Source organism: Vipera berus (assembly GCF_964194415.1).
Source record: "Vipera berus genome assembly, chromosome: 14".
NCBI lineage: Eukaryota > Metazoa > Chordata > Lepidosauria > Squamata > Viperidae > Vipera > Vipera berus.
This window is the reverse complement of record NC_138217.1, coordinates 6618901-6641164: the sequence shown is the minus strand read 5'-3', so window position 1 is coordinate 6641164 and position 22264 is coordinate 6618901. Positions and strand designations below refer to the sequence as shown.

The following is a 22264-nucleotide window of genomic DNA, read 5'->3' as shown; positions in this document are numbered from 1 at the left end:
ACATCATGCTTAAGGATTGTCCAATAAATAAAAAGGTAAAGGTTCCCCCGCACATGCGTGCTAGTCGTTTCCGACTCTAGGGGCCGGTGCTCATCTCCGTTTCAAAGCCGAAGAGCCAGCGCTTGTCCGAGGACGTCTCCGTGGTCCTGTGGCCGGCATGACTAGACGCCAAAGGCGCACAGAACGCTGTTACCTTCCCACCGGAGTGGTCCCTATTTTTCAACTTGCATTTTTACGTGCTTTCGAACTGCTAGGTTGGCAGAAGCTGGGACGAGTAACAGGCGCTCACTTTGTTACGCGGCACTCGGGATTCGACCCGCCAAACTGCCGACCTTCTGATCGACAAGCTCAGTGTCCTAACCCACTGAGCCACCGTGTCCCTTTTATATATGTCTGTCTGTCTATCTATCTATACATACATACATACATACATACATACATACATACATACATACATATATATATATATATATATATATATATATATATATATATAGGTAAAGGTAAAGGTTCCCCCGCACATGCGTGCTAGTCGTTTCCGACTCTAGGGGCCGGTGCTCATCTCCGTTTCAAAGCCGAAGAGCCAGCGCTTGTCCGAGGACATCTCCGTGGTCATGTGGCCGGCATGACTAGACGCCAAAGGCGCACGGAACGCTGTTACCTTCCCACCGTAGTGGTCCCTATTTTTCTACTTGCATTTTTACGTGCTTTCGAACTGCTAGGTTGGCAGAAGCTGGGACGAGTAACAGGCGCTCACTCTGTTACGCGGCACTCGGGATTCGACCCGCCAAACTGCCGACCTTCCGATCGACAAGCTCAGCGTCCTAACCCACTGAGCCACCGCGTCCCTATATACATATATATATATATATATATATATATATATATATATATATATATATATATATATATATATATACGGTATATATAATGATGAGATTATTGGGATAGGACGGTGTCCCTCTTTCACCCTCCTGTCGATGAGGATGAGTGAAAGCCAAAAGAACAATGCAGAAAGAAGCCCTGAAGAAGCCCTGTAAAAATAAGGCCTCTCTAGGACTTTGACTTGACTATGAACGTTGGAAAGGACAAGCGGTTTTGGACAAGTTAACTGAGTTAGACTGAATAGAGTTAAATTAACCCTCTGAAAAAAATGGAATTAAATATAACCCTGTCTGGGTTATTAATGCTTCAGAAAAGATTGCATCCAGGTGTTTCTGAGTCCCCTTTTGGTTTTTCTGGAATGCTTTTGAATCCTTTGAATTCTAGCTAAATATCCTTCCTACGAGATTAGTGTTGGCAGCTGTTACATCAAGTCGTATAATTCTATACAAAGATTTCAAGCTCTCCTTTATTCTCCCTCCTACAGGCATACACCTTCTCCTGTGTTATTATTGTACAACTGTAGCCTGGATTTTGTTCCCCTACCTCCGATGTAAATTATACCATTGGTCTTTATAATATCACCCTGCTACTTTGAATATGTTAGGAGGGGGGTAAAAATGAATGGAAGTCGCTTGAATACACAGAAAGGATGATTTTGCTCACATTACCATTAAAAAGTAATTTTAGATTCTGCACTGTTGGCAGTGTGATTTTTTCTGAGGGGGTGTGCGCGTGTGGTTTGTAAGCAGTAAAAAGGCCTCGCTTTTGAAGGAAGCTGAGACTTAGCCCTTGCGTACATGTGTGGAAAAGCTGGCAATGATTCTGTGGTTGAGTAGGGTCAACTCTTAGTATGTAGGGGGAAGACTCAGACTTTGGGGCAACTACCTAAGAAACGAAACTTTTTCTTTTCCATGTATGATCCTCACCAAGTTCTCTTTAACAAGATTTGTTGAGATGAATGGGATAGAATTTCAACCATCAAACTGGTTCAAATTTAGAATGAGGAAAACCTACCTGAATCTTTGATGGCAAACAATTGCACTAAATTAGTTATATAGATCTTTTCATCGTGTAAGTTATTTTGACTCCAAGGTGACATTCCAAATATTTTTGGCACCAGAGATGTTTTGAAAGAGGGATTTAATTTTTAAAATAGAATGGAATGGAATGGAATGGAATGGAATGGAATGGAATGGAATGGAATGGAATGGAATGGAATAGAATAGAATAGAATAGAATAGAATAGAATAGAATAGAATAGAATAGAATAGAATAGAATAGAATAGAATAGAATAGAATAGAATAGAATAGAATAGAATATAGAAAGAATATAAATAGAATAGAATAGAATAGAATAGAATAGAACAGAACAGAACAGAACAGAACAGAACAGAACAGAACAGAACAGAACAGAATAGAATAGAATAGAATAGAATAGAATAGAATAGAATAAAATAGAATAGAATAGAATAGAATAACAGAGCTGGAATGGAACTTGGAGGTCTTCTAGACCAACCCCTTGCTCAGGTAGGAAACCATATACCATTTCAGACAAATGGCTGTGCAGTCTCTTCTTAAAGACTTCCAGCGTTAGAGCATTCACCACTTCTGGAGGCAAGATGTTCCACTGATTAATATTCTCACTGTCAGGAAATTCCTCCTTAGTTCCAGGTTGCTTCTCTCCTTGATGAGTTTCCATCCGTGGCTTCTTCTCCTGCCTTCAGGTGCTTTGGAGGTTAGGTTGACCCCGCTCTTCTTTGTAGCAGAGGCTGAAGGGTTACGTAACCATCTTCAGATCTTCAAACACCCCATTTTTGACTCTTGACACTTGGACTCCCCAACCCACCCTCACGCCAAAAGAACTCACCTTGAGGACCCTCCCCACTCTCGAGTCTTTGAGGGACCCCAACAGAAATGCAGGAGAGCCAAATGTAACCCCCCCCCCCGTTTTGTCCTCCTGAGTTAGAAGACTCCATATGAAGAGAGATGAACTTGGATGTCTGTCCCAGAGTCAGGGTGTGCTTGGGTGTAGCTGGAAAAATCAACCCCTTTCAGGGGAACTGTGCATCTTTGCAAGCCGGCGTGACTTTACAAGACCCAGAAGATAGATGCAATTATGGATACACGCTGACATCGCTAGACTGAAATAGAACTCCATAGTGTCTGTAGAGTTTCTCCTGGGGGGGGGAGTGTCTTACAATTCTATGGCGTTTTGCTTCCACAAACATATTTCGGAGTACAAGTCTGCCCTTCTGCTCCTTAGACCTTAGGAAATAGAACTTGGTGGCTGGGGTGCTAATGAACTGGAGATGCTGACAGGCCAAATAATCTTAAATGGAAACTTTGTCTGAAGGCATTAGCTCTTCAGGAGCCTCTTTCAGATGTTACTTTTAACCAACCAACCAGGGGTGTCTTTCTTAATAATCACAGACAGGTTTGCTTGCTTACGCAGCTATCTCTGGATGTGCTCTTCCCCCCCCCCCCACTTCTGTTTGAGGGGGGAAAAAAGAAATACTTTTTTTTTTCAACCTAGCTTGCTAAGCAGGGGTTTTTTTAAAAAAAAGAAAAGAAAAGCTTTTTATTCCATCATAAATATTGGAAGTGTTGCTGATGCTGATCCATATGGTAGCCTTTCTCCATGAGTCCCGAAGGACCTGCAATTAAGCTCTGTGGAAAGATTACTAAGCAAAGATGTTTGGGAGCGCTTTCAAAGTTGCCACTGGGTTTTTCCGCTATTTTTAAAGCCGGCGCATCTGTCTTGCGTTAATGAATTAATGTGAGTGCTTCCTGCCCTCTCTTTAGCATTGGAGCAGGCACATTCTCGGCAATTGGGGGGGGGGGGGCTGATCTTTTTTAATTCAGATTTAGGAGCAGCTCAGGGTCCATCATGGAGACTATAACTAGAAGAATGAAACAGAATGTGACGGGATGGGATGGGATGGGATGGAAGAATGGAACGGAAGGGAACAGAAGACAACAAAACTCAACAGAATAGAATGGAATAACAGAGTTGTGGAAGAGACCTTGGAGGTCTTCTAGTCCAACCCACTGCTCAGGCAGGAGTCCCTAGACCATTTCAATCATTCAATCAATCAATCAATCAATCAGAATAGAGTTAGAAGGAACCTTGGAGGTCTTCTACTATGCGGCACGGCTGTCAAAACCCGCTCGCATCACGTGACATATCGTGACATATCGTGACATTTTTTTGCCCTTCCAGAGTGGGTGTGGCCTGTGTGTGACGGATCCGGCCCACAGGCCACCAGTTTGACACCCCTGCTCTACCCTGTGGTATTTTAGGGGTATTTACCCCTAAAAATCGTGGGCACTCCATCGCTGGAGATTTTTAAGAAGAGGCTAGACATTCACCTGTCTGAGATGGTGTAGGTTCTCCTGCTTGAGCAGGGGGCTGGACTAGAAGACCTCCAAGGTCCCTTCCAGCTCTATTCTATTCTATTCTATTCTATTCTATTCTATTCTATTCTATTCTATTCTATTCTATTCTATTCTATTCTATTCTATTCTATTCTAATTTCCCATTTCCATTCCATTTCTATTCTATTCTATTCTATTCTATTCTATTCTATTCTATTCTATTCTATTCTATTCTAATTTCCCATTTCCATTCCAATTCTATTCTATTCTATTCTATTCTATTCTATTCTATTCTATTCTATTCTATTCTATTCTATTCTATTCTATTCTATTCTATTCTATTCTATTCTATTCTTATTCTATTCTATTCTATTCTATTCTATTCTTATTCTATTCTTATTCTATTCTATTCTATTCTATTCTATTCTATTCTATTCTTATTCTATTCTTATTCTATTCTATTCTATTCTATTCTATTCTATTCTTTCAAGGACTTTGAATAAACCAGCAGGATGGAAACATTGTAAATACCAATAAATAATACCAAATCAATATTGAAACTCCTCCGGTGTTCCATAAAATTTCTGTAATCCTGTCCAGGCAGAAATTGGAGCCTTTAAGTTTTCTTCGGATGATACGGTGGGAACCTGACCTTTCTCTAAATGGGTCCATCCTAGATATTCTCATTCTGCCTGTGCAGTTCACTTTGGCAAAACTCTACTTGCAACAGGGAGAGAAAATTATGGTCTTCACAGAGAAATACAGTTTTCTTAACAGCCTCATGATATTCATTCCTTTTGAGAGCACAAACTGATCTATATCTAAAAGGCGGTTGACTTTTATTTGCTGTTTCTGCTGGACTCTACTTTGAGGGAGGGGCAAATACGTTGTTAAAAGAATGTTTGCTGAGTCTTGAACATCAGGAAAGTAGACTTTCTAGTTTTGAGTTGGAAATCAGTTTTAAAAATTCCTCCTCCTCCTCCTCCTCTTCTTCTTCTTCTTCTTCCTCCTCCTCTTCTTCTTCTTCTTCTTCTTCTTCTTCTTCTTCTACTTCTTCTTCTTCTTCTCCTCCTCCTCCTCCTCCTCCTCCTCCTCCTCCTCCTCTTCTTCTTCTTCTTCTTCTTCTTCTTCTTCTTCTTCTTCTTCTTCTTCTTCTTCTTCTTCTTCTTCTTCTTCTTCTTCTTCTTCTTCCTCCTCCTCCTCCTCCTCCTCCTCCTCCTCCTCCTCCAACTGCCAGACAAGGAAATTGGATTATCTGAAAGCAGTCTGGCCAAAGTTTGATTTTTTTCCCCTCCCACTTCTCCTTCTCCTCCTCCTGCTTTCCTGGAGTAGGAAGGAAAAATAAACATCAGGAGCCCATGAAGTTTGAACCATGGAGTTGCTACTTCATGCAGAACATCCTTACCCTACTTCACAGAATGATTGATTTGGGGGTGGGGGGCCCCCGCCAAAATCCACCTCAGCTAGGATGGGAAGTGGGAATGAGTAAAGTCGCCCCTGAAAATGTCCACCTTATGCAAAATCCTCGTCTCCTCATAAAAAGCAGTAATTGAATGAATGCTGATCCGTATGGAAGAGAAAAATGAAAAGGAGGAAGCGGAATGAGCTGACTTTAGAAGCTCCCTAGATAGATATAAAGGACTACAGAAAAGCACTCTATTAGAAATAGCTTATTAGAAGTGCGCGATAATTAAAATAAACGAGCTTACCTCCTCTAGCTTAGATATTGAATATATGTTTTGCTGAAGGAGGCAAAGTTGAGTGGTTGTTCTGCCAAACACCTTTTATGAGTTCAGTCCTGTATTCTGTTGCTCAATGGTGTAAGACCAAGATGCCTCATTTCTGGCTATTCTCTGTATTTTTGGATGCTTTTAAATAACACGCCTGTCCTCCTTTCCTCCTTCAAATGTAATTGATTGTTTTAGAAAGACTGGAGATTTAGTTGTCTTTACAGAAAAGAACCTTAGCTCATAAAAAAAAATCCTTTCCAGGTCAATCTCTAAACACATTGGTCAGAGGAGTGATGTTGTTTGTCAGAATGGAGCAAAGTGGATTTACTGTTTTATTTTTATTTTATTTTTTTAGATTGGATTAGCGGTTAAAATATGTGGGTCATTTTTAAAATCCTATTTTTTCCCCCTGTAATCTTATCTTCTTTTCCCTCCCATGGTGCCAGACTATTAATTTGCCTGATTTATCTCTCTGCTCATAAAACCCTCAAAGAGATAAAGAATGCTGAGCGACAAAATTCTTCAGGAAATATTTCAGTGTTGGGATGATTAAGGGATTTTCTCCTATAAGGTTAACAAAAGACTGTCTCCTCTCAAAGTCATTACTTCATCCTCTTCCTCCTCCTCTTATTCTTCTTGTTCTTGTTGTTGTTGTTCTTCTCCTCCTCCTCCTCTTGTTGTTGTTGTTGTTGTTGTTGTTGTTGTTGTTGTTGTTCTTCTTCTTCTTCTTCTTCTTCTTCTTCTTCTTCTTCTTCTTCTTCTTCTTCTTCTTCTTCTTCTTCTTCTTCTTCTTCTTCTTCTTCTCCTCCTCCTCCTCCTGTTGTTGTTGTTGTTGTTGTTGTTGTTGTTGTTGTTGTTGTTGTTCTTCTTCTTCTTCTTCTTCTTCTTCTTCTTCTTCTTCTTCTTCTTCTTCTTCTTCTTCTCCTCCTCCTCCTCCTCCTCCTCCTCCTGTTGTTGTTGTTGTTGTTGTTGTTGTTGTTGTTGTTCTTCTTCTTCTTCTTCTTCTTCTTCTTCTTCTTCTTCTTCTTCTTCTTCTTCTTCTTCTTCTTCTTCTTCTTCTTCTCCTCCTCCTCCTCCTCCTCCTCCTCCTCCTCCTTCTCCTTCTCCTTCTCCTCCCCTTCCTTCCTTCCTTCCTTCCTTCCTTCCTTCCTCCCTCCCTCCCTCCCTCCCTCCCTCCCTCCCTCCCTCCTCCTCCTCAACTTCACCCTCTTTTCTCTCTGTAAACTTCCTTAGGAAAAAGCTAGAAAGTTTACAAAGATTCAGCAGAAACATTCAATGCGGCATCCATTAGTGTCAGCCCTAGAATCATCTATCTTTGGAAAAAGACAGCATCCTGGTACAAATAGGATCAGCAAGATGGAGTGTTCTTGATGGATTCCAGCCATAATTTTTCCCCATTTCACAACCTTGATGAATGTCTTAGTGTACTTATTTTGAAACCGTCATAGTTTCTCCATCACTCCTGCTAATAGTCAGATCAAACAGTGAATGCTTTTAAAGGATATAAAAGCTCATCTGAAAAAAAAAACAGAAGTGGCAAAGTGATATATTTTTTTTCCCTTCCCCGGTTTACCAGAACTTGAAAACAAACTTATGGTGCTGTTTCTGGAGAACCTTTTGATTCTTATATTTTTGCCTTTTTCTTCCCCCTCCGAGTTTGAATTCTGATAAAGGAGAATCTTTGTAGCTCGGGGTTCAAATGAGGCGTCTTTCGTGCTCTCCGAGCTTGGTGGTTTTCTTGCAGATGTTTGGCTACACAAACTAGACAACAGCAGCAGCACTAATGATGTTCCCTGGTTGGGTAATGAAACATCTGCAAGAAAAACCACCAAGCTCGGAGAGCACCAAAAGCTTCCCAGTTCGAAATCTGCTAATGATCTAAAGCCTGCTGTCTCATACCTTGTGCTGACAAGGCTGCCTTTTCAATACTTTTGGTCCACACAAGTTAACATTCCAGGATTTTCAAAAAGCAGCCCGTCGTATGAGGGGTTGAGTCTTGGTATTTATTGATTTTTAGACAGGATAAGCAAAATATGTTTTCTGACTTGATATTTGCAGGGCTGCTTGAGAACAGCCAATAGTTCATCATTTTTGTTCGAGCCTCGCTTACTTTCTATAATATAAAAATATTTGAAATGAGAACAAACAGTAACTGAGATCAGAATTACAGAATTATAGAGTTGGAAAGTCTTCTAGTCCAACACACACACACACACACACACACGGCTCAAGCAGCAGGAGACCCTGTACCATCCCACCAATTGACAGTGCAATCTCTTCTTAAAATCCTCCAGTGTTGGAGCACCCACAACCTCTGGAGGCAAGTCGTTCCACTGATTAATTGTTCCCCATTATCAGGAAGTTTCTGCTCAGTTCTAGGCTGGCTCTCTTTTTAACCATCTTCTACCCATTACTTCTTGTCTTGCCCTCCCAGTGCTTTGGAGAAAAGGTGGGTTAGAAGATGATTAAAACAGCAGAGTTGGAAGGGACCTTGTAGGTCCATGGTGGCGAACCTATGGCACGTGTGCCACAGGTGGCACGCAGAGCCCTCTCTGTGGGCACGTGTGCCGTCGCCCCAGTCCTAGGCCTTCAGCTGGGTTTTATAAAACCTTTTCGCTTTAGGCCTCCGCCGCCGTGTGCAAGAAAAAATAAAGGTTCAATCCATCAATCAATTTCAACTTCTCGCAGGAAAAAAGAAAGATCTCGCAAAGTTGGAATTGATTGAACTTTTTAGTCCCACCCAGTCTGCCGTTACCGCCACAGCCACACCCAGCCAATGGGCCACACCCAGCCAATGGGCCACACCCACCCAATGGGTCATGCCCACCCAGCACCCGATGATACATAACTGGGTTTTGGGTTGCAGTTTGGGCACTCGGTCACTAAAAGGTTCACCATCACTGTTGTAGGTCATCCAGTCCAATCCAGTGGTGGGATTCAAATATGCGAACAACCGGTTCTCTGTGTGGATGGCGCTTCCGGAAGTCCATTCTGAGCCTGGGCAACAAAAAGTTAGCTACCGGTTCTGCCGAAGTGGTGCGAACCGGCTGGACCCCAACGTTGGTCCAATCCCAAGCAGGAGAGCCTACACCATTTCTGAAGAAGGCTGACCCCTCTGATCTTTGTGACAGCCCCTCAAATATTGTGATACTGCTATCATGTCTTCCGTAGCCTCTTCTTTTTGGTAGACCACACATACCCAGTTCCCGCAACGTCATTGAAAAAAAGCGACAATGACCATTTTTCACATTTACACCCGTTGCGGCTGCCCCATGGTCACATGACCAAAATCCGGACGCTTGGCCTCTGACTTGTATTTATGACCCGTTGCGGTGCCCCGGGGTCACGCCATCACTTTTTGCGAATTTCTGACAGGCAAAGTCAACGCGGAAGCCAGATTCATTTAACAAGCCGGTTACTCATTTAACAGCTGCAGTTGATTCATTTCACAACTGAGGCACAAAGGTCGTCCAATGGGGCAAAGCTCAGTGAACAAGAAATTTCGAGAAATTTTGCTCGTAAGTTGAGGCTGGCCTAATTTTTCAGGGTAGGTTGAACTTCTCTCCATCACCTCCTCATAGTCCATTGCATCTCAAAAAAAACCCACCCACACAACAACATATCAGGAAGGAAACCATCACCCAAGGCTTTTTCAGCTCAGGAAGCCCAAAAAGATTTGTAAAGAGTTGGAAACATAGAAAAATTGAGGACTGAGAACTATAATGTCAAAATATGTCTTTTTGCGTCAGCAACACCAGAGATGGATTTTAAAAAAGGATCTGCAAAGGGAACTCTAAAAGAAATTTTTCATGCATTCTGAGAACGAAGTAGACAAACCGAATCTTTTTCTTTCTTTCTTTCTTTCTTTCTTTCTTTCTTTCTTTCTTTCTTTCTTTCTTTCTTTCTTTCTTTTTGTGCAAGGGAAGCAAACTCAAGGGAGATTTTGGTGTGGAGAAAATGCAGCTTGAATAAATAACTATTTGTCTTGCATATATAGATGAGTTGGACCGTTTCCCTTGGCTTAATGCTTTTTTTAGGCTCAACATATTGCATTACCATCCGTCTTGGGAGGGTTATAAATACGTCTTATGTAACTTAAAAATAAAATAAAAATAAATGTACGAAGCCCTGAGCAGTAGGAACCAGAACTTGAAAAAAAAAAAAGAAAAAAGCGGGATATTTATGTGTCGCCTTAATTTGCAAGTGAAAGGAAACAAGTTTATCTTTTTAATGAAGGAACAAGCTCATCAAGCCTCTTTACATCAATAACGACACTTGGTTTTTCTGGTGTTCTTAGGAATGGAGAAGGTCGCTTTTCGGAAAGTCTCAGCCTTTGTCCACTTAATCTTGGATGAGTGGGGTGGGGTGGGGGGGGCGGAGGGTCGCGTGGCCTGTAGCAGAAATATTTCGTTTTATCTTATTTGAAAGCTGAGGGCACTCGGGGAGCGGACTCTTGTGACACTCACCCAAGACTTTGAGGGGATCTTCGGCTAAGGCCAAGGGTGGAAATTGCACTTGCGAAACCTAAATGAGGCCCCATGAGATTTGAGAAGGGTTTACATTTAGAAAAAGTCTGGATGTTTTGCATCTAATAAAAGTTGCTCCTCCTTCCCTCCCTCCCTCCCTCCATCTCTTCCTTTCTTTCATCCTCTCTTCCTCCTCCCTCTCTCTCTTCCTCTTTCCTTCCTTCCTTCCTTCATCTTCCTCCTCCCTCCTTCTCTCTCTTCTTCCTTTTTTCCTCTCTTCCTCCTCTCCCCCTCCCTCTCTTCCACCTTCCTTTCTTTCTTTGTCTTCCTCCTCCCTCCTTTTCTCTCTTCCTCCTCCCTCCCTCCCTTCCTTTCTCTTCCTCCTCTCTCCCTCCCTCCTTCTTTTCTTTCATCTTCCTCCTCCCTCCTTCTCTCTCTTCTTCCTTTTTTCCTCTCTTCCTCCTCCCTCCCTCCCTCTCTTCCACCTTCCTTTCTTTCTTTGCCTTCCTCCTCCCTCCTTTTCTCTCTTCCTCCTCCCTCCCTCCCTTCCTTTCTCTTCCTCCTCCCTCCCTCCCTCCCTCCTTCTTTTCTTTCATCTTCCTCCTCCCTCCTTCTCTGTCCTCCTCCTCCTCCCTCCCTCCCTTAATCTTCCTTCTCTCTCTCTCCCTTTCTTCCTCCTTCTTTCCTTTCTTTGTCTTCTCCCTCCTTCTCTCTCTTCCTCCTCCCTCCCTCCCTCTAAAAATTCACACCTTTGCAGGTGGATTAATGGACACTACTTTCCCACAGCCCCTTCCATTATTCACACGCAAATCCTCGGGGTCTGGTGATACATGGCAGGGGGTTGGACTAGAAGACCTCCAAGGTCCCTTCCCACTCTGCTATTCTGTTTTCAAAATTAAGCACCTCTGAGGTCCCTTCCAGCCCAGGATTCTAGGTAATCTAGGACCTTGCGTGATTGCACAGTCCATTCCCATTTTCAGAAGAGGAGCTGCCCTTTGCTCAGGCTAAAACAGTCCTTCTTAACGACCCATTTTATGCACCCTCCATGACCTGCTTCACTTTTCCCACAGGTCTGGCAGTGTGGTGGGAGCATGGAAGTCCTGCCTTGTTCCCGCGTGGCTCACATTGAGCGCACGAAGAAGCCGTACAACAACGACATCGACTATTACGCCAAGCGCAATGCCCTGCGGGCGGCCGAAGTATGGATGGACGACTTCAAGTCCCACGTGTACATGGCGTGGAACATACCAATGACGGTAAGGGGAGGACTAAAGCCTCTTTCCCACGAGTGGAACATTCCTGAATGCTCCTATCAGCCAAGATAGAAGATGGGTCCCCCAGCCTGGTGAAACCGCCATTGAACTACCTTGGTGTCAACCCTGCTAACATCAGATCTTCTTGCTTTGACAATATATGAAAATACAACCATTTCCCCCTTAACTTGTGTGTTACTTTTAGAGTTAGAATTAGATGATGCTGCGGGTGGGGGGAGGAAGAATGTGTATGGGAATTAGTTAGACATAACAACATTGTAGTAGAGTGTTTTTCCCCCAAGGTTGTTTGAAATAAGAGATGATAAGAAATGGCGGGTTGGGGTTGGAGAACTGGAGGGAGGGCCTGCATTTCAAATTAATTGGAGAATGTGATTTATGACTGTTAATTAGAGGAGGGGATTGTGCTTTGATACTATGTGTTCAGGGGAAGGGAATTCAGATTTTGGCTTCGACCGTGTACGTGCCGATGCCATGCTACTTGAATAAAGATTCTTTAAGGTAAACAATGCCTCGAAGTTCTTTGAAGAGTTTCATCTGTCGGAACCAGGACACTCGGCCTTTTTGATACCGCTCCATTCTCCCTACCCGATTCTACAGAGATTTAATTCATATTTATTTCCGGTTTTTAACAGCATCATTGGATTCAGAAGCTCCTTAAGTGACCAAGGAGAGAAGGAGGGGATTGGGTGGGTTGGTGGAAGAAAGGGGCTGTAGACCATGCCAACGGTTGTGTGAACTGGAGAACAAGCTGCTTAGAAAAGCCAGCCTGCTCAAACATTGTTTTGTGCTTTGTGTCTTTGTGTCACAGAACCCTGGAGTTGACTTCGGAGATGTGTCAGAACGGGTTGCTCTACGGCAGCGTCTGCAGTGCCGGAGTTTTAAGTGGTACCTGGAGAATGTGTATCCTGAGATGAGGGTTTACAACAACACCATCACGTACGGAGAGGTAACGGGGGAATCCCTGTCTCTCAAATCGATGGTTCAGTTTTATTCTAGTCTGGACTCTCCAGAGCTGAAAGGCGCCAAGTTGGGGGAAAAAGTAATGGTCCTCGTTTAGCAACCAAACTGGGATTAGCAATTCTGTCATTAAGTAGAATGGTCCAAAGGGAAACTGTGACGGTGCTTATAAAGTTGCTTCAACTTTCCTTTGCTTTACCAGGTGACAGTGAGTTCCAGTCCTGTCTTAGGTATGAAAGCCAGTTCGGTGATTTTGGGCCAATCACCTGGAGAGAATAGAATAGAATAGAATAGAATAGAATAGAATAGAATAGAATAGAATAGAATAGAATAGAATAGAATAGAATAGAATAGAATAGAATAGAATAGAATAGAATAGAATAGAATAGAATAGAATAGAATAGAATAGAATAGAAGATGGGATAGAAGAGAAGAGAAGAGAAGAGAAGAGAAGAGAAGAGAAGAGAAGAGAAGAGAAGAGAAGAGAAGAGAAGAGAAGAGAAGAGAAGAGAAGAGAAGAGAAGAGAAGAGAAGAGAAGAGAGCTGGAAGGGACCTTGGAGGTCTTCTAGTCCAGCCCCCTGCTCAAGCAGGAGAACCTATACCATCTCAGACAAGTGACTGTCCAGCCTCTTCTTAAAAATCTCCAGTGATGGAACACCCACAACATCTGAAGGCAAAGCTGTTCCACTGGTTAATTGTCCTCACAGGAACTTTCTCCTTAATTCCAGGTTGCTTCTCTCTTTGGTCAGTTTCCAACTGTTGTTTCTCACCCTGCCCTCTGGTGCTTTGGAGAATAACATGACCCCCCTTTTCTTTGTGGCAGCCTCTCAGATACTGGAACACTGCTATCCTGTCTCCCCTATTTCTTCTTTTCTTCAGACTACCCAGACAGCTTCCATGCCTATTGCCTAAGGCAGGACTAGAACTCACCACCTCCTAGCTTGGTTCCTAGCCTGGTGCCTTAACCATTAGACCAAACTGGCTCTCCAATAAGGGAAACTGCGGAGCGATATGGTGTCACATTGAAAGAAGGGTGCCCCCTCCCACACCCCAGCTGAAAAACACCCCAATAAATTCATAAATAATCCTCAAGTTCCTTAAGAATAAGGTAGGGGGGGGGGAGAAGAGAGAATCTTCTTTCAACAGAGAAAGACATTCCTGAGAAATTGCCAAGACAATTTTGGCTTGGCACCGATATTTATGCTGCCCAAGGTAATTGCTAATCAGGTTATGAGTCTGATGTACAACTAGACACCTTCGCTGCTTGTCTCCTGGAATTGCGATTTGAAAACAGCTTCCCCGTTATTATTTTATTTTCCTGTTCAAAGACATCCTAATAAAAATAAGCCTTGTTGTCTTTGGCCTCTTGTCAACGGAGCAACTAAATATACGAGCAGAGAGATAAAACATACGGAGAGGTTGTAAAAATATATTTTCCCTCCACCACCAAAACACTCTATTTTTATTTATTTTTTTTAAAGCTGGGTCATAACAATAAAAAAAAGCCACATCTTCGCTACTGAATAACACCCGGTGTCGTAAAGCAGGACTGTCCCCACTTAAATGTTGGCAGCCCATTTTGAGAACGGGAAGGACAGTCGCTGCTTCCCGGCCTTAGAATTCGTGACGGGCGATGAAACGATATTTTATATCGTCTTGCAGAGGAGAGGGTTCCCATAACTTCTGATACTGGAGAGTTTGGGCTTATTTATTAAAGTCCTCTTCCGTTTTATTGCACTCTCTGAAGGTGTGGTGTTGTGTTTTTTTTAAAGGACTCTTGGCTGGGAAACGGGATAGGAAAGGCGTTTGTCTGCCACAATTTGGTGTTGATTTCTGGTTTATCACAGTGGAAGGAAGGCACTAGTTAGATAGGAGACAGAGTGATGGCCTGTTTTCAGGAGTTGGAGACATGGGTTGAGTCTCCATCCCTGGTCCATAAGGTCAGGCCATCTTCAAAGAGGGAATCCATCAATTACCAAAGGGGTATTTATTTAGCGTATGACAAAAATATTCCTTCCTTCCTTCCTTCCTTCCTTCCTTCCTTCCTTCCTTCCTTCCTTCCTTCCTTCCTTCCTTCCTTCTTTCTTTCTTTCTTTCTTTCTTTCTTTCTTTCTTTCTTTCTTTTCTTTCTTTCTTTCTTTCTTTCTTTCTTTCTTTCTTTCTTTCTTTCTTTCTTTCTTTCTTTCTTTCTTGTCCAGTTGCCTCTTGAAAAAGCACCTTTGGGACAACCATGATCTGGATGACTGAGAATCTTCATAGACTTTCTTTCTTTCTTTCTTTCTTTCTTTCTTTCTTTCTTTCTTTCTTTCTTTCTTTCTTTCTCTTCTTTCTTTCTTTCTTTCTTTCTTCCTTCCTTCCTTCCTTCCTTCCTTCCTTTCTTTCTTTCTTTCTTTCTTTCTTTCTTTCTTTCTTTCTTTCTTTCTTTTTCTTTCTTTCTTGTCCAGTTGCCTCTTGAAAAAGCACCTTTGGGACAACCATGATCTGGATGACTGAGAATCTTCATAGACTTTCTTTCTTTCTTTCTTTCTTTCTTTCTTTCTTTCTTTCTCTTTCTTTCTTTCTTTCTTTCTTTCTTTCTTTCTTTTTCTTTCTTTCTTTCTTTCTTTCTTTCTTTCTTTCTTTCTTTCTTTCTCTTCCTTCCTCCTCTCCCTTCATTTCTATTTTTTTCTTTCTCTCTTTCTCTCTCCTCCTCTCCTTCATTTCTATTTCTTCTTCCTTCCTTCCTTCCTTCCTTCCTTCCTTCCTTCCTTCCTTCCTTCCTTCCTTCCTTCCTTTCTTTCTTTTCTTTCTTTCTCCTTCAACTCTTATCTACCCTGGTTTTTATTTCAGGTACGCAACAGCAAAGCTAGCGGCTACTGCTTGGACCAGGGCGCAGAAGATGACAATAAAGCGATACTCTATCCATGCCATGGAATGTCTTCCCAGGTAAAAATGCACCTTTGGAAGTTCTTCTGGAGTCAAGCTTGATGGAAACCTTCACTTTTGAGAAAGAGAACTGCTAAGCTTGTAAGCCGCCCTGAGTCTTTGGAGAAGGGCGGGATATAAATGGAATTAAAATAAAAAAAATAAAAAATAAAAAATTTTCAAGCCAGGTTTGGGGCTGGAGGTTTAGAGACGGGCCACAAAGTTGTGAGGAACCTGTAACCAAACTAGAGACACATTTAATGCAAAACAGACCTGTGTCCCTCAGCCACAAAGTCGTTGACATGCAACTAGACCTCATGAGTTTGGGTGAGGAGGAACAATTTTAAAGAGGTGGGGTTTCGAACGGTGAGACAAGAGCTACATTTTCAGCAGCTCTTGCGTTGCATTTGTGGTTGCGGTGGACTTAACTCTGCTAATTATTTCCTTTGATTTGGTTTTGGTCTCAGCTTGTCCGTTACAGCACCGAAGGATTGTTGCAACTGGGCCCGCTGGGATCTACAGCGTTCCTCCCGGACTCAAAATGTCTCATAGATGATGGGAAGGGAAGGACCCCTGCGCTGAAGAAATGCGAAGATACGCTGAGACCAGCCCAGCGACTCTGGGACTTTACACAGGTATTCCAGGCATGTCAGGATATACAGATATAAGTGGTACTGATGGAAGAGAATATTGGTAGCTGAGGGATGAACTGTGGGGTCCTTGGTGCTCTCGGAGCTGGGTGGTTTTCTTGCAGACGTTTCATGACCCAACTAAGGAGCATCATCATCAGTGCTAGAAGGGAGGTGGCTTTGTGGAGAGGAGGAGGAGGGGGGAGGAGGAAGAGGAGGAGGAGGACTGTGGGGTCCTTGGTGGTCTCTGAGCTTGGTGTTTTTCTTGCAGATGTTTCATTACCCAGCTAGGTAACATCATCAGTGCTATAGGGAGTGGGGTTTGCGGAGAGGAGGAGGAGGAGGAGGAGGAGGAGGAGGAGGAGGAGGAGGTGGAGGTGGAGGAGGAGGAGGAGGAGGTGGAGGAGGAGGAGGAGGAGGACTGTGGGGTCCTTGGTGCTCTCTGAGCTTGGTGGTTTTCTTGCAGATGTTTCGTGACCCAACTAGGGAACCTCATCAGTGCTAAAGGGAATGGGGTTTGCAGAGAGGAGGAGGAGGAAGAGGAGGATTGTGGGGTCCTTGGTGCTCTCTGAGCTGGGTTTTCTTGCAGACATTTCATTACCCAACTAAGTAACATCATCAGTGCTTGAAGGAAATGGGGTTTGCAGAGAGGAGGAAGGGGAAGGAGGAGGAGGAGGAGGAAGAGGACTGTGGGGTCCTTGGTGCTCTCTGAGCTGGGTGGTTTTCTTGCAGACGTTTCACAACCCAACTAGGTAATGTCTTCAGTGCTATCAGATTATCCACACCCTCTTCCAACCCTGATGATGTTCCCCAGTTGGGTCATGAAATGTCTTCAAGAAAACCACCCAGCTCAGAGAGCACCAAGGACCCCACAAGTATAAGTGAGGAACTGAAAGAGAATGTTTATTTGGCTCAAACATTACACTTCCCAAGTCACTGCCAACTTACTGCCTTCCAGATCTATTGAGATTCCTGCTCCTACAACACTCAACCACCATGCGGGTTGGGAACACTGGAGGTTCCATGGGATTCTGGGAGTTCTCTGGAATTCTGGGAGCTTACATGGAGGCTGAAATGAAATTGGACTAGCAAGCATGGAGGGTACCAAGTCAGGAAAGGAAAACGTACACGAAAAGGAACACACTCACATGTAGAAATATTCCCCAGCTGGTTCCTATTATTATGAAGAGTCTCAAACAATTTGATTTTCCATTTAAGGGAAATAAAGCAATCAGTCATTTTGATTACATTTTTTTTTTGCCTCTCTCTTCTCCTGATGCCTCCAGGCAATGCCAGTCCCTAACAGAAGATTTTGTTTTTTGAAGGAGAACACTGCATATTTAACTCTTCGCTCACCTGTCTTTTTTTTTTCCCACTGCATGCTCAGCTTTGGGATAGCCTTTTCCTCTTGTTCAAATTTCTGAACACACAAAGCCAGGCGTTTAAATTCTTCTTCTCCGCATCAGCAAGGATTACCATAGTCAGTTCTCCACATTCTCCTTTTTTTAAAAAAAAAAAAATCTAATATTCTGGCTTATCTCCTCCTCCCTTGTAGCAGTCAGCAGAGTCATCCCAGCCAACCGATTTTCTCTTTCCCTTCTAAATCCTACAGCGTGTAATTTCCATATTTTGCTTTCCCCCCCCCCCCCAATTTTCATCTGAGATAGGAGGGTGTTCCCTCCTCACTTCATCTAGTAGCAATTTAAGTCCTATTCAGGTCTTGCTGTGAATTTGAGAGTGCAGAAGGCCGGGACCAATATATACACGTTGTGATAATGATCTCTGCACTTGGTTGCTAAGAACGATGCAGTTAAATGTACCTCTAAATATATTTAGAAGTAAATAAGCAGGCTAAACCGTACGACGAACGATTGCTGAACTGCGGATGTCTAGTCCCACAAAGAGATGGACAAGCGGGGGTGACAGGATAGCCATCTTCCAGTACTTGAGGGACTACCACAAAGAAGAGGGGAATCAATTTATTCTCCAAAGGATCTGAGGGCAGGGCAAGCAGGAATGGGTGGAAAGTAATCAAGGAGAGAACCAACCTAGAAATAAGGAGAAATTTCCTGACAATGAGAACATTTGTGGAAGGGCTTCCCTCCAGAAGTTGTGGATGCTCCGTCACTGGGGGTTTTCAAGAAGAGACCGGACAGCCATTTGTCTGGAATGGTAGAGGGTCTTTTGCCCGAGCATGGGGTTGGACTTGAAGACCTCCAAGGTCCCTTCCAACTCTGTCAGTCTATTATTTAGGGTCCTGACTTGATAATTTTGCAAGGAAAAGAAACTCCTGCGATATTATTTTACCAAGAGTATAAACTTTACTGATTAAACTACATTGGCATAGATCAGGGGTGGGCAACCTTGGCTCTTTTATGACTCGTGGACTTCAACTCCCAGAATTCCTGAGCCAGCCGTTCTGAGGGAAAAGGGAGGGGTTTCCAAGCTGAGCCACGCTGGTTCAGGAATTCTGGGAGTTGGAGTCCACGAGTCATAAAAGAGCCAAGGTTGCCTACCCCTGGCCTAGGCCACTTTATGACTCGTGGACTTCAACTCCTAGAATTCCTGAGCCAGCCACGCTGAGGAGAAATGGAGAGGTTTCCATACTGAGCCATGGCTGGCTCAGGAATTCTGGGAGTTGGAGTCCACGAGTCATAAAAGAGCCCAGGTTGCCTATCCCTGGCATAGATGAAGTGAAACCAGCTCTGGGTTTCCCATGCAAAACCTAGCATACAGTTGACCAATGTCTTCTTAAAAACTTCCAGTGTTTGAGCATTCACAAGCATTCTGGAGGCAAGTCGTTCCACTGGTCAATTGTCTTGACTGTCAGGTAATTTCTCCTTTGTTCTAGGTTGCCTCTCTCCTTGATTAGTTTGCCACCCATTGTTTCTTCTCTTGCCTTCTCTTAATCCTTGGGTGATTCGTATTGTTTTTTCCTGTCTTTGTCTGTCTGGGAAAAGCTACGAGCACTCACAATCCTTCCTCTTCCTTCCTTACAGAGTGGGCCAATCATCAGCCGAGATACTGGCCGGTGTCTAGAAGTAGAAATGTCTAAAGATGCCAACTTTGGACTTAGATTGGTAGTACAGAGATGCTCGGGGCAAAAATGGATGATCAGAAATTGGATAAAACACGGAAGGCACTGATTTCCAAGCTGAAAAGAACAAGGATGAAGACGCCTCTTCTCCAACTCCCACGTGCGTTAATCTCTCTGAGGGTTGTAGATTAAATAGGACTCAGAGGAAGAAACCATGATGGCTAAAAGAAGAAGGCCAGGGTGCAGTTTTAGGGTGTTCTTCTTCTTTTTTTTTTTAAAGGAACAGTGTGGAGTGCCTTGTCGATGATGAAAAAGCTGACATGTCAAGGAGGACACTAATCTAGGACTTGTTCCTTGATAGACTTAGTTGGGTTGGTTCTGAAGGAAGATCAGCCTAGCAAGCCTTCGCCTTGTCCCATGTCAATCAGAAGCGACTCCAATCTATCCTTGTACGGTTGGGTGACCGAGAAAGAATTCTCCAAGTTTCCTCAAGTTTCTTTCTGATGGATAAAAGAGAGAGAGAGAGAGAAATAGACAATAGAATCAAACTTTGCTTTGGGTCTCGTGGAGGGGGGGATGGGAAAAACGGGGAGGGTAGCCATAATTTGGGATGATTTGGTAAAGTGGATGGATCTTGTGCCTCATTGAAGATGGTCCTGTTCCAGGTGGATTTTGTAGCTTTAAGTTGCTTGGCTGGATGCACAACTCTTGCGGTGGACAGACCCATGGTGCCTTTTCTACTGCGCTTCCTATCCTGGGGAACTGGGAAGTCACACAACGTCAGCATGTCTGATTAACTGTTTCAAAAGCACCCCTATGGCAACAATGACTACCCTGTAAATAAATTACACTGTCCTCCCTCACCAAAAATAATAATAATAATAATAACATGATACACAATCTGTTTCCAGCAAGTTGACTTGGATGGCAGTTGGATCACAAGAGCCTGCTTATTTCTTGCTGCTGAACTTGGAACAAGAAGACGGATGTTGTGTGTTTCAGCCCTACCTTCACACCAGCCTGCAGAAGGGATGCTGGGTGGTGAGAGGTACTTTGATTTGGGGTGTGTGTGTGAGTGTGTCTATCACACCTGTGATGTTCCAATGGTACCTGCGAACCCCTGGTCTAAGGTGCGACTTCTAAGGACTTTCCAAACATTTCTTGTCAAGTTGTAATTTTTCCAATGGGTTGGAAAGGAGGCATTATTAAATGCCTGGGGACTCATCCTATTGGCTGCATTTCATTCATTCATTTGGCATTAAATTTTAATTGACCACATTGATTTTTGTCCCAGCAGCATCTGCTTTTTGGGGGAGTCTGGGAGTCCGTATTCAAGATTTAAGTACAGGTAGTCCTTGATTTACAAACGTTTCCTTTAGCGACTGTTTGAAGTTACAAACGGCCCCGAAGAAAGTGAGTTATGGCCGTTTTCAACACTTATGAGCATTGCAGAGAAGAGCGGGTGGGGGTGACAACCTGAGGGCAGGACAAGAAGTAAGGGACAAACGTTGTCAGAAAGAGTTCCAATCTAAAACTAAGAAGACATTTCCTAACAGTGAGAACAATTCATCAGTGCAATGGCTGAGAAGTTGTGGGTGCTCCAATACTGGACGTTTTTAAGAAGCCATTGGACAGCCATTTGCCCAGAGTGCCTTAGGGCAGGGGTAGGCAACCTTGGCTCTTTTATGACTGATGGACTTCAACTCCCAGAATTCCTGAGCCAGCCACCCTGAGGGGAAAGGGAGAGGTTTCCAAGCTGAGCCGGGCTGGCTCAGGAATTCTGGGAGTTGAAGTCCACGAGTCATGAAGGGGCCATGGTTCCCCCATGCTGGCTCAGGAATTCTGGGAGTTGAAGTCCACGAGTCATAAAAGAGCCAAGGTTGCCTACCCCTGGACTCTAGGGTCTCCTGCTTGAGTAGGGGGTTGGACTAGAAGACCTCAAGGTCCCTTCAAACTCAGTTATTCTGTATTCTGTAGTGTCCCCACGGTCACGTGATCAAAATCCAAATGCGTGGTGACTGACGTGTTGTTTGTAGTGTCCCCGGGGTGACGTGATCCCCTTTTGCGACCTCCTTCTGACAAAGTCAATGGGGAAGCCAGATTCACTTTAACAACCGTGTTATAAATTAAAAACCGCAGTGATACGCCTAACCGCTGTGCAAATAACGGTGGCAGAACTCGCTTCACAAATGTCTCGCTTTGCAATGGAAATTGGGGGCTGAATTGTAGTCGTGAGCTGAGGACTCCCTGTATAGCTTCTGAGCATGGTGGGTGTCACACAGCTCCTCCAGGAGATGGTTTTGGGTCTGAATTGTTTGGCCTTCCCAAGATATTCACTTCAGCTGCAGCCCCGGTTGAAAAAGTGCCTTTGATGCAAGTTGGATGTGGCACCGATCTTCAGCAGAAGCATTTCGGAGGCGGACAGCTTTGGTTCCCACAGTCAGATCCTATCAAAGCTATTTCTAAGCTTGTGTACCAAGGAGAGAGAACTGGACCTTTCAGAGAGAAATGCCTTGGTGGAAAGAGACAGGTTTGACCTGGTGTTGAATCTTTTTTTAAAGAAGTATATATATATCTGTCTAGTCTCTTCTTAAAAACTTCAGGTGATGGAGCACCCACAATTTTTGGAGGCAAGCTGTTCCTCTCAGAAGAATAGAACAGAACAGAACAGGACAGAACAGAACAGAATAGACAAAATATGGAATAGAATAGAATGGAATGGAACAGAATTAGAATAGAATAGAATAGAATAGAATAGAATAGAATAGAATAGAATAGAATAGAATAGAATAGAATAGAATAGAATAGAATAGAATAGAATAGAATAGAATAGAATAGAATAGAATAGAATAGAATAGAATAGAGAAAATATGGAATAGAATAGAACAGAATGGAACAGAGAAAATATAGAATGGAATGGAATGGAATGGAATGGAATAGGATTAGAATAGAATAGAATAGAATAGAATAGAATAGAATAGAATAGAATAGAATAGAATAGAATAG

General features: G+C 43.3%; 1 protein-coding gene across 1 annotated transcript in view; it reads left to right on the top strand.

Moving 5' to 3' along the window:
- Positions 1 to 19367, top strand: part of GALNT9 (polypeptide N-acetylgalactosaminyltransferase 9) — a gene marked incomplete at both ends in the record, with an annotated part of 94592 nt that extends 75225 nt beyond the window's left edge. Inside the window, 5 exons of the mRNA XM_081339138.1 lie at positions 11527 to 11712; positions 12539 to 12676; positions 15518 to 15613; positions 16060 to 16227; positions 19221 to 19367. Coding sequence (XP_081195264.1) covers positions 11527 to 11712; positions 12539 to 12676; positions 15518 to 15613; positions 16060 to 16227; positions 19221 to 19367 — 735 coding nt within the window. The remainder of the gene's footprint in view (positions 1 to 11526; positions 11713 to 12538; positions 12677 to 15517; positions 15614 to 16059; positions 16228 to 19220) is intronic.
- Between the last annotated feature and the right edge of the window lie 2897 nt (positions 19368 to 22264).